At 44.4% G+C, this 16,155-nt stretch overlaps 1 protein-coding gene across 8 annotated transcripts in view; it reads left to right on the forward strand.

The window, feature by feature from the left end:
* Positions 1-15,109, forward strand: part of GPATCH8 (G-patch domain containing 8) — a 108,228-nt gene extending 93,119 nt beyond the window's left edge. For all 8 annotated transcript variants that reach the window (XM_003805879.5, XM_055101742.2, XM_003805880.6 and 5 more), the window contains 2 exons: positions 4,331-4,461; positions 8,915-15,109. In XM_003805879.5, the coding sequence (XP_003805927.3) occupies positions 4,331-4,461; positions 8,915-12,800 (4,017 nt within the window). In that variant the 3' untranslated portion in view covers positions 12,801-15,109. The remainder of the gene's footprint in view (positions 1-4,330; positions 4,462-8,914) is intronic.
* The last annotated feature ends 1,046 nt before the right edge of the window (positions 15,110-16,155 follow it).

Consider the following 16,155-nt stretch of genomic DNA (forward strand, 5'->3'; position numbering starts at 1 on the left):
ATGACATATCTGCAGTGTTTGGTCTTGTGAGCGCTATCTCTTCTCTCATAGGCAGGCATGTTTCTCTATTCTCACCTGAAGAAATTATCTATAGTTGTGTTCCTCTTTAGAATTTAAGAGAAAAGTACAGGTACAATTCACAGAATTTCACGTGGGTATTCCGTGACAAATGAGCCAGACATTGGTAGCCTTTTGGAATAAAATAGGCAATTTTGGAAAACCTGACTCTGATTAGGTCCTTGTGCCTTTATAAAAATTACTTTTTAAGTAGGAAGCCGAGAAGTTTCTGGCCAGTATCTTTTGCCATTTGGCCCAATTCTGTCTAGAAATAAGAGGTATCTGGAGTGGTAACTAGGAGGACCATACTATATAACTTTAATATGTCCCTAATAAAGATATGAGAATACTTTATATCAACCTTTCCTACAAATGGTAGAAAAAATTATTTGAGGAAAAATGAAGGATCTGATGTTTGAACTGAATTATTCACTGGACATTTACCAGATGCCCTCCGTAGACTTAGTAGTGTTTTGTGCACTGCGGGGTTGATTATAAAGATAAGCTGTAGTCCCTGCCCCACACGGAGGGAAGGGAGTATTGAACAGTTGTGACTTATTAAATGCTTTACATTTATTTTGACATTTAATCTTGTTAATCTGTAGATAGATAGCCCTGTTTTTTAATGAGGGAGCTGGAACTCAGAGAGGTGAAATCACCTAGTAATAAGTGGATTGGCTAGTAATTAATGGATTTGAACCCAAGCTTTCTGACTCCGATGCTTTACACATACTGCCTTTTTAAAAGACAGGAATAACTGGTCAGAGAACAAAGTACAATAGCTGCTAGGTGAGCAGTATGACAAAGCACCACTAGGGACAGTTCAGAAAGAACAGTCCCCTCTTTTGAAGGATCAGTGGAGACTTTGTAAGAATTTAGTCTGACCTTGAGTAGGCAGGAGACACTTGGAGTTAGGCATTCATTCTAGGTAAAGGAAAATATGAACCTTATAACCCATGTCTTGGCTGGGCGTAGTGGTGCATGCCTGTAGTCCTGGCTTCTTGGGAGGCTGAGGCTGGGGGTATCACTTGAGCCCAGGAGTTCTGAACTATAGTGCGCTATGCTGATTGGGTGTCTGCACTAAGTTAGGCATCATGTGATGAACTCCCAGGAGCTGGGGGCCAACCAAGTTTCCTAAGGAGAAGTGAACCGGTTCAGGTCGGAAACAGAGCAGGTCAGAACTCCCATGCTGATCAGTAGTGGAATCACACATGTGAATAGCCCCAGCACTCCCACCTGGGCAACAAAGCGAGACCTTGTCTCTTAAAAAAAAGTCGCCAGAATGTCCTCATCTGAGAGAAACCACAAGTATACATACTCAGTTTGAGATGGTTTGCTTGAGATGGTCTCAAGGTTGGGGTGAGAATTCTGGGGTTCTCAATTCTGCTTTTGAGATTGCAGACTTGACTGTAAAGTTTGTAAATGTGATACTGGGAGCCTTCCTAAGCCTTATAGGGTATTCTTAGGATAGGTTTGCCCAGAGGGAGCCTGCAATTTGGATTCATTTTATTGCATCATCCCATCTTCTTCCGTATCTACCTCCAACCATATTCCTGTGGTAGGAACTTGAGATAGGATGTCTTCAGCATGATGTGGGCATGGTCCTGTTCCTTCATCTTCAAGGTTGTACAGAGTGGCTGCTGAATGGAAAGCCTAATCTTGACTCACCCTGGGGACTCCATACTTTGATAAAATGATTGTTCTTTTGGACAATGTCATGTAGTTTGAAAAATGCTTCCTAAAAGTAGTGAAATATTTGTAAGAGGGGAGGAAATGGCATGGGGAGATTTTCCAGTCTTAGCAGGTGGCTAGAGAGAAGATGGCAGGCCATAATGTATATGGACACAGTGGCTTATGCCTGTAATCCCATCACTTTGGGAAGCCGAGGTGGGCAGATCACCTGAGGTCAGGAATTGAAGACTAGCCTGGCCAAGAAGATGAAACCTCATCTCTACTAAAAATATAAAAAATCAGCCGGGTGTGGTGACAGGCACCTGTAGTCCCAGCTACTCGGGAGGCTAAGGCAGGAGAATTGCTTGGACCTGGGAGGCAGAGGTTGCAGTGAGCCAAGATCACACCACTGCACTCCAGCCTGGGCGACAGAATAAAACTCCATCTCAAAAAAAAAAAGAGAAAATGGCAGATATGAGAAGAACATTATATTCTATCTAAATCTTGGTTAGAGAGCCTGTTACATGTTTGGGGAAGAAAAAACTAGGTTTGTGGCCAAAAGTAATCATATAATAGGCCTGATAAGCCTTTTCTTTCTGCCCCATTCCCCTCAGGAGGAAGAAATTAGAATTCGTATTTATTTAAAATAGTTGATCCTTCATCTTGAAGTGGTTTTATAAAAATCTTAATTGTGGGCTGGGTGTGGTGTCTCATGCCTTTAATCCCAGCACTTTGGGAGGCCGAGGCAGGTAGATCACTTGAGACCAGGAGTTTGAGACCACCCTGGCCAACATGGTGAAACCTCGTCTCTACTAAAAATACAAAAATTAGCCAAGCATAGGGGTTCACGCCTGTAATCCCAGCTACCTGGGAGGCTAACGCATGAGAATCTCTTAAACCTGGGAGGCGGAGGCTGCAGTGAGCCAAGATCGTGCCACTGCACTCCAGCCTGGGCAACAGAGTGAGACTCCATCTCAAAAAAAAAAAAAAAAAACTTAATTATAGGCACTAACAGTTTTGCCAGCTGTTCATTACTTGAACTTCCCCCATAATAAGGGCTAATGGAAACAGGACTGCTTTTTAATACCATAATGGTCTTTTCCAAAGTTCTGGAACCATTTTTCTGGAAGAAATACAGGTAGTTCCATTTTTCTAGGTGGGATTACTGTGTCAGTCTGTGTGTATGTACACATATATATGTTGTACAGGTGCTTCCCTTCTCCCTAGCCCTTTTAGAGTTGATGGCTTTGTCCCTGATTGTTCAGTATAATAGTTTACAGATTCACTAAGAGAGCTCGTGTAGTAATGCTTGCTTTATTTTTTTTTTTCTCTTCCACTCTTGTTTTATTTTTTACTTTTTTTTCTTTGTGATGTGACATTTTCAGCTGATGTATTGAAAGCAAATCCTTCTAATTTGGGAGCCCAGATCACAAGAGTGAGTTTTTCTACTAGTGTCTTTAGCTGTATATCTTTTTTTGTGTGTGTCTTTTTACCCTTCCCCCCTCCCAATTTAAAAAGATTCAAAACACATTTCATAAATATTAGGTAAGAAAATTCCTCTGTCTGTTGAACATCATGCCTTTCTACAAAGCAATGTCCACTTTATACTGGGTCAAATTCCTTTTCCCAATGCTGTTGTAAAAGCATAGGCTAATGTATATGTTTCATTTTGTTTGTTTCTTGTTATTATCTAATGTCTTGAAAATAATTTTAGTTCTGTCTTCATTGCAGATAGATATGTCTGGGTTCTGTCACCAGTGTGTCATAACACTGTTCTTTTTTGGTTGTAGTTTGTTTTGTTTTATTTTAAGGAAAATTATACAGTAGCTTCTGAAAATAAAAGACCCATTCTGTTATCTGGATTTTAAGTAATAAAATCTTTGACTTATCTCTGCTCTCCCTCCTCATCCCCTGGATATTCCTCTCAGGGCCATGAAGGAATGCAAAGCCTCACATACTACTTTCAGCAGGCTGACCAGATAAAAGTGGTCAGACTGGTGAGCTCTAAACATGCTAGTGCTGGAAGACCTGTCTTGGGTTTATTTAATAGTTACAGGAAACCTCTACTCATGCGGAAAAAAAAAAAAAAAAAAAACACCTTTTTATGGTGAAATAAAAGTATGCTTTCTATTTGTTCTAATTTAAATAACCCCCCCCATGTAAGCTGTACATTGCTTTTCAAGATCTTACACCTGGGTAATTTTCTGTACTAGCCTAACCCCTTTCTGTTCTCTTTGGCTTGTGTTATTACAATTTATCTCATGTTATGTTTGTCTAGTTTTGCATCCTGGAGGAGCAGGTGATTAAATAGTCCCTTTCTTTCCTCCCAGTGTTCTAAAATTTGCTTGTTGCATTTGAGATCATTTTATTTTGCCTAATAAAGCAAATGATATGCTGTCCTAATTAGAAATGCAGATACTGCAAGTGCTATACCCAAAGTAATCAGCCATTGTGTTTTCAATTGCCATAAGAGAATATGATAATGTGTTCTACACTAATACCATGACTGTTGGTTGAGGGTCATGTCCTAAAGGCTTTGCTTTCTGATTCCCAAGTTACTGTAAATCATCCACCCTCTGTATCTTTCTTTCTTTTAACCCAGAGATTAAAAGATCTGAAGCAGAGAGAGTTTGCTCGAAATGTCTCTTCAAGATCCCGCAAGGATGAGAAAAAACAGGAAAAAGCCCTTCGGCGGCTCCATGAGTTGGCAGAGCAAAGAAAACAAGCTGAATGGTGAGGATATTTTTTATCAGAGGGTTGTACAGATAATTATAATCCTTAAAATTTTAAATTATAGATTTCAGATTATAATTTAAGATTTAAATTAAGATTTAAGAATTAAAAACCTTGTGCCTGGCGCAGTGGCTCACTCCTATAATCCCAGCACTTTGAGAGACCGAGGCGGGCGGATCACGAGGTCAGGAGATTGAGACCATCCTGGCTAATACGGTGAAACCCCATCTCTACTAAAAATACAAAAAATTAGCCGGGCATGGTGGCAAGCACCTGTAGTCCCAGCTACTCTGGAGGCTGAGGCAGGAGAATGGCGTGAACCTGAGAGGCAGAGCTTGCAGTGAGCCAAGATCGCACCACTGTACTCCAGCCTGGGCGACAGAGCGAGACTCTGTCTCAAAAAAAACAAAAGTGGCCGGGCATGGTGGCTCACGCCTATAATCCCAGCACTTTGGGAGGCCAAGGCGGGCAGATCACCTGAGGTTGGGAGTTCAAGACCAGCCTGACCAACATGGAGAAACCCCGTCTATACTAAAAATACAAAATTAGCCGGGCGTGGTGGCACATGCCTATAATCCCAGCTACTAGGGAGGCTGAGGCAGGAGAATCGCTTGAACCTGGGAGGCGGAGGTTGTGGTGAGCCAAGATTGCGCCATTACACTCCAGCCTGGGCAACAAGAGTGAAACTCCGTCTCAAAAAAAAAAAAAAAAAAAAAAGAATTATAAACCTTCAGTTTTTATTAATTGACAGATAACAACTGTACATATTCATAGGTTACCTAGTAATGTTTCAATACATATAATATATAGCGATCAGATCAGGGTAATTACCATATCCGTCATCTCAAACATTTATTATTTCTTTGTGCAGGAACATTCGGTATCCTCTAACTATTTTAAACTATATAGTATTGTTAACTCTAGTTATCCTACAGTGGTATAGAACACTGGAACTTACTCTTCCTAGTTAGCTGTAATTTTGTAACAAATCTCTCCTTCCGCCCTTCCCAGCTTCTAGTATCCTCTGTTCTACTTTTTACTTCTATGAGATCAACTTTTTTTTTTAAGCTTCCACATATGAGTGGCAACCTGCAGTGTTTGATTTTCTGTTCCTGGGTTACTTTACTTAACATAATGTCCTCCAGTTCCTTAAAATGTTTAATAGATCCTTCTTTCAAACTAAAAGCATATCTATATAATTATAGTATAATATACTGATTAAGTATGTGTATTTTTGAGGCCATATTTTTCTTACTATTTATGTGACTTAATGAAATTATATCTAAACTCTCTATGCCTCAGTTTCCTTATCTGTAAGATAGAGATAAGAACAACTTACAGTTGTTGTGAGGAGTGATTATTACCTCAGAAATGCTTGAAGGGATGCCTAGCACATCAAAGATTCTCAATAAATCAATAAATTATGACACTATTACAGTTATTCCCATTTTCTAACATTTATATTAAAAAGCATATGCTGGGCATAGTGACTCACACCTGTAATCCCAGCACCTTGGGAGGCCAAAGTAAGAGGATCACTTGAACCCAGGAGCTCAAGACCAGCCAGGGCAACATAGGAAGACCCTGTCTCTAAAAAAAAAAATTCTTAAAAATTAGCCGGGCATGGTGGCACATGCCTGTAGTCCCAGCTACTCAGGAGCCTGAGGTAGAAGAATCACTTGAGCCTGGGAGATCAAGGCTGCAGTGAGCTGTGATCGCACCACTGCACTCCAGCCTGGGTGATAGAGCAAGACCCTGTCTCAAAAAAAAGAATCCCCTTTTTATTCAGTTTGGGGGGCGTTGTTTTTTATTTGTTTGCTGTGGAGTAGGTTTCATAACACAGTGTAAGTATTTCTTGCTCTCCAAATCTGTTGAGTTCTCATTTTCCAGTAGCAATAGTTTAGATAGCAAGAGATTACACATTGGCTGGGCACGGTGGCTCACGCCTGTAATCCCAGCACTTTGGGAGGCCGGGGTAGGTGGATCACCTTAGGTCAGGAGCTTGAGACCAGCCTGACCAACATGGTGAAACTCTGTCTCTACTAAAAATACAAAAATTAGCCGGGCATGGTGGCGTACGCCTGTAATCCCAGCTACTAAGGAGGCTGAGGCAGGAGAATTGCCTGAACCCAGGAGGGAGAGGTTGCAGTGAGCCAAGATTGTACCATTGCACTCCAGCCTGGGCAACAAGAGCAAAACTCCAGCTTGGGAGAAAAAAAAAAAAGAGAGATTACATATTGTCTGAATATACTTATCCCTGAGTTGAGGAAAGCTGTTAGCTAGGGTTTGGATAACAAGGACATCATACAAATAGGTATCTGATTCTGTTTAGTTCTTGATTTGGAATTTAAGGGTATAGTGTACGCTGTATAGTGTACAAACTATAAAAATTGCAAGCCAGATGCGCAGTGGCTCACATCTGTAATCCCAGCACTTTGTGACGCAGAGGCAGGAGGATCACTTGAGGCCAGGTGTTCAAGACCAAACTGGTCAACATAGCAAGACTCTGTCTCTGCAAAATTTTTTTTTAATTAGCCAGCATGGGCCGAGCATGGTGGCTCAAGCCTGTAATCCCAGCACTTTGGGAGGCCGAGGCGGGTGGATCACGAGGCCAAGAGATCAAGACCATCCTAGCCAACATGGTGAAGCCCATCTCTACTAAAAATACAAAAATTAGCTGGGCATGGTGGTACATGCCTGTAGTCCGAGCTACTTGGGAGGCTGAGGGAGGAGAATCACTTGAACCCGGGAGGTAGAGGTTGCAGTGAGCCGAGATCGCACCACTGTACTCCAGCCTGGGCAATAGGGTGACACTGTCTCAAATAAATAAATAAAATTAGCCAGCATGGTGAGGTGCACCTGTAGTCATAGCTACTTAGGAGGCTGAGGTGGGAGGATTGAGCCAGGAGTTTGAGACTGCAATGAGCTATGATCATGCCACTTCACTCCAGCCTGGGCAATGCAGTTAGACCCCACCTCAGAAAAATAAAACTTTCAGGCAAGATCATCAGTTTAAAACTATTGAGGCTCCTTGATGTTCCTTTTGTCAAAGATGAAAGTGCTCAGGTAACATTATGACTGTAGTACTGAATGCCCAGAAACTGCCACAAAACCAAAGCAAATGCTTGTTACGGTACCCAGGAGATAGGCATGGACTTTTTAGTTTCTGTGGCAGACATGCTGACCACAGACTGCCATAAGTAGCACAGTGGAAGTTTCTATGTTTAACTCAGAATATGCAAATTTTTAAAAAATGAAATTTGAAAGCATGGGGAAATTTTTATTTTTATTTTTTTTAGAGGTGGGGTCTCACTATGTTGCCCAGACTGGTCTTGATCTCCTGGCCTCGAGCAATCCTCCCTCCTCAGCCTTCTGAATCACTGAGATTACACATGTGAGCCACCCTTACCCAGCAAGAGTTTTTCTTTAATTGAATGAAATAAAACCTATGTGAATACATGTACAGCCATACATTAGATAACATACTGATGGACAAAATTATAAAATAAGAAATGAGATCAGAAACATAGTAATGATGGGCTATTTCAGTCGTGACATAAGTCTTACTTTTTTTTTTTTTTTTTTTTTGAGGCAGAGTCTTGCTCTGTCACCCAGGCTGGAGTGCAGTGGTGCTGCGATCTCAGCTCACTGCAACCTCTGCCTCTCCCAGGTTCAAGTTATTCTTCTGCCTCAGCCTCCTGAGTAGCTGGGATTACAGACACCCGCCACCACAGCCAACTAATTTTTGTATTTTTAGCAGAGACGGGGTTTCACCATGTTGGTCAGGCTGGTCTTGAACTCCTGATCTCATGATCTGCTCGCCTCCACCTCCCAAAGTGCTGGGATTACAGGCGTGAGCCACCGTGCCCGGCCTGTACTTTATTTTTTTTTTTTAATTTTTTTGAGAGGGAGTCTCGCTCTGTCACCCAGACTGGAGTGCAGTGGCGTGATCTTGGCTCACTGCAACCTCCATCTCCCAGGTTAGAGCGATTCTTCTGCCTCAGCCTCCCAAGTAGCTGGGATTACAGGTGTGTGCCACCATGCCTGGCTAATTTTTGTATTTTTAGTAGAGACAGGGTTTCACCGTGTTGGCCAGGCTGTTTACGAACTTCTGACCTCAAGCAGTCTGTCCACCTTGGCCTCTCAAAGTGCTGGGATTACAGGCATGAGCCACCACACCCAGCTTTTTGTACTTTAGACAGCTTAAGGAAAAGCTATGTAATAACTGGCTGGCCCTGGGAATTTGGTAGGTTAACAGAATGAGTCTTTGCCTAACCTCCTCTTAGAAAGTCGCATTTGTTAGTATAGGGCTAGGGAATATGACCACCACTCACTGTCTTTGAGACCTACCTATAATGAATGATAGGATATAAGAGATTAGTATTTTATAAGGTTTATGAAATGTACTCCTAAACCTGCTTTTTGTTTTTTATTTTTCTAAATCATCATGTAGTGCACCTGGAAGTGGTCCCATGTTCAAACCAACCACAGTGGCTGTAGATGAAGAAGGTGGAGAAGATGATAAAGATGAATCAGCTACAAATAGTGGCACAGGTGCCACTGCTTCTTGTGGCCTGGGATCTGAATTCTCCACAGATAAAGGAGGCCCTTTCACTGCAGTACAAATCACTAATACCACTGGACTGGCCCAGGCTCCTGGGTTAGCCTCCCAAGGCATCAGCTTTGGCATTAAGAATAATCTGGGGACCCCATTGCAAAAATTGGGAGTGTCATTTTCTTTTGCCAAGAAGGCTCCTGTCAAACTCGAATCAATAGCATCAGTTTTCAAGGACCATGCGGAAGAAGGGACCTCTGAAGATGGAACAAAACCCGATGAGAAGGGTTCTGACCAAGGACTGCAGAAGGTAGGAGACTCTGATGGGAGCAGTAATCTTGATGGTAAAAAAGAGGATGAAGACCCTCAGGATGGAGGGTCCCTTGCCTCAACATTATCCAAATTAAAAAGGATGAAACGAGAAGAAGGAGCTGGGGCTACAGAGCCTGAGTATTACCACTACATCCCCCCAGCACACTGCAAAGTAAAACCTAATTTTCCCTTTCTACTTTTTATGAGAGCCAGTGAACAAATGGATGGTGATAATACTACACACCCAAAGAATGCCCCAGAGAGTAAAAAAGGCAGTTCTCCCAAGCCTAAAAGCTGCATCAAGGCGGCAGCAAGCCAAGGAGCAGAAAAGACAGTTAGTGAAGTCTCTGAGCAGCCGAAGGAAACCAGCATGACCGAGCCCTCAGAACCAGGAAGCAAAGCTGAGGCAAAGAAGGCCTTAGGAGGGGATGTAAGTGATCAGAGTTTAGAAAGTCATAGTCAGAAGGTTTCAGAGACCCAAATGTGTGAGTCCAACTCTTCTAAAGAAACATCTCTGGCCACCCCAGCAGGGAAAGAAAGCCAAGAAGGACCCAAACATCCTACTGGTCCCTTCTTCCCAGTTTTGAGCAAAGATGAAAGCACTGCCCTCCAGTGGCCATCAGAACTATTAATTTTCACCAAGGCAGAACCCTCCATTTCATACAGTTGTAACCCTTTATATTTTGACTTTAAACTTTCAAGGAACAAAGATGCCAGAACTAAAGGAACAGAAAAACCAAAGGATATAGGAAGCTCCTCAAAGGACCATCTCCAAGGCCTAAATCCTGGTGAGCCAAATAAAAACAAGGAAGTGGGCGGAGAGAAAATAGTACGTTCCTCAGGAGGCAGAATGGACGCACCTGCTTCAGGGTCTGCCTGTAGCGGCCTGAACAAGCAGGAGCCTGGGGGTAGCCATGGGTCTGAGACAGAAGACACAGGGAGAAGCCTTCCCAGCAAGAAAGAACGATCTGGGAAGTCCCACCGGCACAAAAAGAAAAAGAAGCACAAAAAATCCAGCAAACACAAACGTAAACACAAGGCTGACACAGAAGAGAAAAGCTCTAAGGCAGAGTCAGGGGAGAAATCTAAGAAGCGCAAGAAACGAAAACGAAAGAAGAATAAGTCATCAGCCCCAGCAGATTCTGAACGAGGACCCAAACCAGAACCCCCTGGGAGTGGCAGTCCCGCACCACCAAGAAGAAGGCGGCGAGCTCAAGATGACTCCCAGCGGAGATCCCTCCCAGCTGAAGAGGGGAGCAGTGGCAAAAAGGATGAAGGTGGGGGTGGTAGCAGCTCCCAAGACCATGGTGGGAGGAAACACAAAGGTGAACTTCCACCTTCATCCTGCCAGCGAAGAGCAGGCACCAAACGGAGCAGCAGGTCTAGCCATCGGAGCCAACCCAGTAGTGGAGATGAGGATAGTGATGATGCTTCCTCACACCGGCTGCACCAGAAGTCTCCATCCCAGTACAGTGAGGAAGAAGAAGAGGAAGATTCAGGCAGTGAGCATTCCCACAGCCGCTCAAGGTCTGGCCGGCGCCATTCCTCGCATCGTTCCTCCCGGCGTTCTTACTCAAGTAGCTCAGATGCCTCTTCAGACCAGAGCTGCTATAGTAGACAGCGCAGTTACTCTGATGACAGCTACAGTGACTACAGTGACAGATCACGAAGGCACTCCAAGCGCTCCCATGACTCAGATGACTCAGACTATGCCAGCTCCAAACACCGATCAAAACGGCACAAATATTCATCTTCTGATGATGACTATAGCCTCAGTTGCAGCCAGTCCCGAAGCCGATCTCGGAGTCATACCAGAGAGCGCTCAAGATCCCGGGGCCGCAGCCGCAGCAGCAGTTGTAGTCGTAGTCGAAGCAAGCGGAGAAGCCGTAGCACCACAGCCCACAGCTGGCAACGGAGCCGGAGCTATAGCCGGGACCGCAGCCGCAGCACCAGGAGCCCTTCCCAGAGATCAGGCTCCAGGAAGGGATCATGGGGTCACGAGAGCCCTGAGGAGAGGCATTCTGGGCGTCGGGACTTCATTCGTTCTAAGATCTACCGCTCCCAGTCCCCCCACTATTTCCGATCAGGCCGGGGAGAAGGTCCTGGGAAGAAAGATGATGGCAGAGGAGATGACAGTAAAGCAACAGGTCCACCTTCCCAGAACAGCAACATTGGCACAGGAAGAGGGTCAGAAGGTGACTGCAGTCCTGAAGACAAGAACTCTGTCACTGCCAAACTGCTACTGGAGAAGATCCAGTCAAGGAAAGTGGAGAGGAAACCTAGTGTGAGTGAGGAGGTGCAGGCCACCCCTAATAAAGCTGGGCCCAAGCTCAAGGACCCCCCACAAGGTTACTTTGGGCCCAAGCTCCCCCCATCTCTTGGCAATAAGCCTGTCCTTCCACTGATAGGGAAGCTCCCAGCTACCCGAAAGCCCAATAAGAAGTGTGAAGAGTCTGGCTTGGAAAGGGGGGAAGAGCAAGAACAGTCAGAGACAGAAGAGGGGCCCCCAGGGAGTAGTGATGCCCTATTTGCGCATCAGTTCCCTTCAGAGGAAACAACTGGCCCCTTATTAGACCCACCCCCAGAAGAGTCAAAGTCTGGAGAAGGTACTGCTGATCACCCTGTGGCTCCACTAGGCACCCCAGCACATTCTGACTGCTACCCTGGGGACCCAACCATCTCCCATAACTACCTCCCCGACCCCAGTGATGGGGACACCCTGGAGTCCCTGGATAGCAGCAGTCAGCCAGGCCCTGTGGAGTCCAGCTTGCTGCCTATAGCACCAGACCTTGAGCATTTCCCCAGTTATGCACCTCCCAGTGGGGATCCTAGTATTGAGTCAACAGATGGGGCTGAGGATGCTTCACTGGCCCCCCTGGAAAGCCAGCCCATCACCTTCACCCCTGAGGAGATGGAGAAGTACAGCAAGCTCCAGCAGGCTGCTCAGCAACACATCCAGCAGCAGCTTCTGGCCAAGCAAGTAAAGGCCTTTCCAGCCTCAGCTGCCCTGGCCCCAGCCACACCAGCCCTGCAACCCATCCACATTCAGCAGCCAGCTACAGCCTCTGCCACCTCCATCACAACTGTTCAGCATGCCATCCTACAACATCATGCTGCTGCAGCTGCTGCCGCCATCGGCATTCACCCTCACCCCCATCCCCAACCACTTGCCCAGGTGCATCATATTCCCCAGCCCCATCTGACCCCCATTTCTTTGTCCCACCTCACTCACTCAATCATCCCTGGCCACCCTGCCACCTTTCTCGCTAGCCATCCCATCCACATCATTCCCGCCTCAGCCATCCATCCTGGGCCCTTCACCTTTCACCCTGTCCCACATGCTGCCCTCTACCCCACCCTACTTGCTCCACGGCCTGCTGCAGCAGCTGCCACTGCACTCCACCTTCACCCACTACTTCACCCCATCTTCTCAGGTCAGGACCTGCAACATCCCCCCAGCCATGGCACGTGAGTTGGGGGATGGGATCCTAGGTAGGGCCAAGGGAGGAGACCCATAAATGTTCCCTTGGGGGTGTTGAGCCATTAATACCAGCAAGTAGAAGCTGGGATGGGCAGTGTCTGACAGCCAAAGAATTGAGTTTTGGCTTGCAGGGGTGGGTTTAGATTTGAAGTTTGCTTTCAGTTTACTATCAGGGATTTCTTTTTCCTGTCCTCCTCTCAATTTGTCCCTCCCTCTTCTGTGTTTCTAAGCTAGGGAACACCAGTAAGTGCTACCCACCCCTCTGCAGCAACATCTCCAAACTGTCAAGTTTAGATAATCCCCTCCTCCCTCTGCTTTTTTCTCTGCTCTTCCCTTCTATAAATTTTAAAACATTTTCCTCCCCTCTGGCCAGTGGGTTGTCACCAGAGCACTTGCTGTGGGCCCATCTGGTCTTGCCTTCTCAGCGCCACAGGGAAGGCCAAGCTGTTCTAGTGGTGGAAGTGCCACCACTTTGGGGTAGTATCTTTGACCATCTTTGGTGACGTTATGTTATCCCAGGTGAGGTGGAAAGCGTCTCACCTGGAACCTGATATAACTCAGGCTGCAATTCCATCCAGTTCCCACATCAACGGAGCCACACATTTGGCACTGTTATGTTGGTATCCCTCATCCCAGAAGAGGCATCTCCATATCCCAGAAAAGAAGATCCTATCATGAATAAAAGCTGTATGGAACATAGAGTTGCCCGTGTACTTTCCCAGAGAGGAGCTCATGTGTCTGAAGTGAAGGGTATATTTTCTTCTGTTGTGTTGATGTTTCCTTCTTAATTTATAGGATTTTTTTAATGTAAAAAATTGCACTGAACTCTATAAACGTAAATGCTGCTTTTTGTAGCTCATATAAAAAAGGTTCCATATTTGTAGTATACTGCAATAATATTTTTTACATCCAGCTCTTTAAGTGATCCTCGTTCTGGTGGCTTTGTGTAAATATGTTTGCCCTAGTTGAATTAAGAAACTCTAAAGGTTATAAAATGAAAACAAAAAATAAAATATTTGTTTTCTGCTAGATGCAAAACTGACTAAGCATGTATATTTTACCAAACTTATGTATTTTTTGAAGTTATGAACTATAAAATGTTAAAACATTTTTTGCTGGGACAAAATGTTAAGTAATTTGCAGTATGTAGTGCCCCCAGTATTGGGATTTTTGAGCTAATGGGCAGCAGTCAGCTGGGGGCTTCTGAGGGATGCTCATCTTTAACAGTCTCCCTCATGTACTTTTGCTGTTTTACACAGAGAAACAGGTAGACCCCACAGAGGAGAAGGAGGGGATTCAACAGCTTTATTGTCTGGAAGCAGTGAGATTTGGTGATTGTCTGGGGGGATTCCTGGGTTTCCCTGGGTACCTTGTTCCAGGCAGTCAGTCCATTTGCCTTCCTAGTACTTAGCCCCCTCTGACAATTTTTTTTTTAATGTGCCTTTTGGGTTGGTAGAAACTGAAGTAGAAGTAGGCTGGAGGATGAGTTGGGACAGTCTTCCTTTTGTTGGGAGGTGAGCACATTTACAGATATTTTGCTTCATAGTTTCCATGCCCTCTGCCCAGCTCAGTTTAGACAGTAAACGTTCCTTGTTTCTTTTCTCCCATGACACTGACAAGAGGAATTACCACCTCAGCCTCTTTTGCCCCTCTTCTTGCCTTTCACCCAGGCTCTCAGCCCTAATTAACACACTGACCCAAAGGTGCTTGTGTTGCAGGTCCCATCTCCTTTGATGAGGTTAACAATTCCCACTTTGGCATTTTCCTAACTATTCGTGTGGCTAGAATTGGTTGGTTGGTCACTTGACAAGAAAAACCATACTTACCTGGGCCAAGGCTCTGTTCCTGCCTTCTCAAATTCTCAAAAGAGTAAAGTTTATGAAAAGAAAGTGGCAGGCAAACACAACTCTTGACTGCCCTCCCACCCTCTGCCTGTTCAGTACTCATCTGATTCAGAAGCATCACTTCTTGGATAACTAGCACTGGAAAAATGAAATCATCTGTGTAAGTGAAGGGACTCATTTTTCTTTGCTTTCAGCCCATGTAAATAAATAATACAGTATTAACATTTTCGTGCTGCTTCCCATTAGCTTGTAGATTGAGCCATACTCTGGCTGCCTCTTTGCCTTCCTAGGGGCATTTTCTTTAACTTCCAGAATAGTGATTTTAAAAGTAAAAATAAAAACCTTACTTACAAGCATAACAGATTGTATTTAACTTTATCACATATGATAGAGATATCTATGCTGTAAAATGAGGGAAAGGAACTTTCTAATAAACCAATGATTTGTGGAAACTTAGCAGAGTCTGTTGTAATTGTTGCCCCATCCACTCAAAGTTAGGTAGGGTTGGAGGTGTGGGTTATAAATAACATCTTGTTTGACATGACCAAGGAATAGATTCCTGTGAACCAGTTAGAGATGTTTGCAGTTGTGCTTCTGAAAGCTCAGGCTACGCAAAGAGAGAGGAAAGATGATGGTGTGGGAGGTGGTAATAGTAGTTAATTTCTCTCAGTTGTAGGTAGATGTATTGGGATGTACACCTCCTTTCCACTTCCTCTTTCCCACAAGAGGAAAGATTTCCTTCCATTTTAGATATATAATCTGTGTGTAGTAGAATATATGGTGTATATATAGGTGCTTACCAAATGGGTGTGGAATTTCTGGCTTTGAATTTTAGGATTTTGGACTACTTTAAGGGCACTGAGATGACAAGAATCATCTGCCGGACTTTTGTCCTCCAGGTGGAGTTCTGTATGCCAGTCTTCAGTTACTCTCCTCAGCCCTTTAATACCACTACAGTGTTTGAGCACCTCTACTTGGTATAAGGAAATATGGCCTAATTGTTACAGAGAAGATAAAACCCCTACTCTTCCATATCAAAAAATCACAAAAGAGGCAGGGAAAATTTAGCATGGAAAGCTACCATAGAGTTGTAGTGATAAATTAGCTTTCCCTCTCAACCTCAGCCTTTCAAGAAGGAAAGGCTTTCTTTCCTACTGTCTTTTGATACATTTCTTTCCTACTCTGTTTGATACATCTGTGTTCTCCCTTTGATTAAAGAGGAGCTGTTCAACTTGAACCTGGGGTTGAGTACTCAGATCTGCCTATATTCCTAAAATAGCAAAGATCCTTACCCAGAAAGAAATGACATTAGACCTACGAAAATTAGCCGGGTGTAGTGGCACACGCCTGTAATCCCAGTTACTTGAGAGGCTGAGGCAGGAGAATCGCTTGAACCGGGAGGTTGCAGTGAGCCAAGATCACACCACTGCACTCTAGCCTGGGCAACAGCGTGAGACCCTGTCTCTCACACACACACACACACACGTTAGAAAATGAAAAGT

This window comes from Pan paniscus, chromosome 19 (assembly GCF_029289425.2).
Source record: "Pan paniscus chromosome 19, NHGRI_mPanPan1-v2.0_pri, whole genome shotgun sequence".
Taxonomy (NCBI): Eukaryota; Metazoa; Chordata; class Mammalia; order Primates; family Hominidae; genus Pan; species Pan paniscus.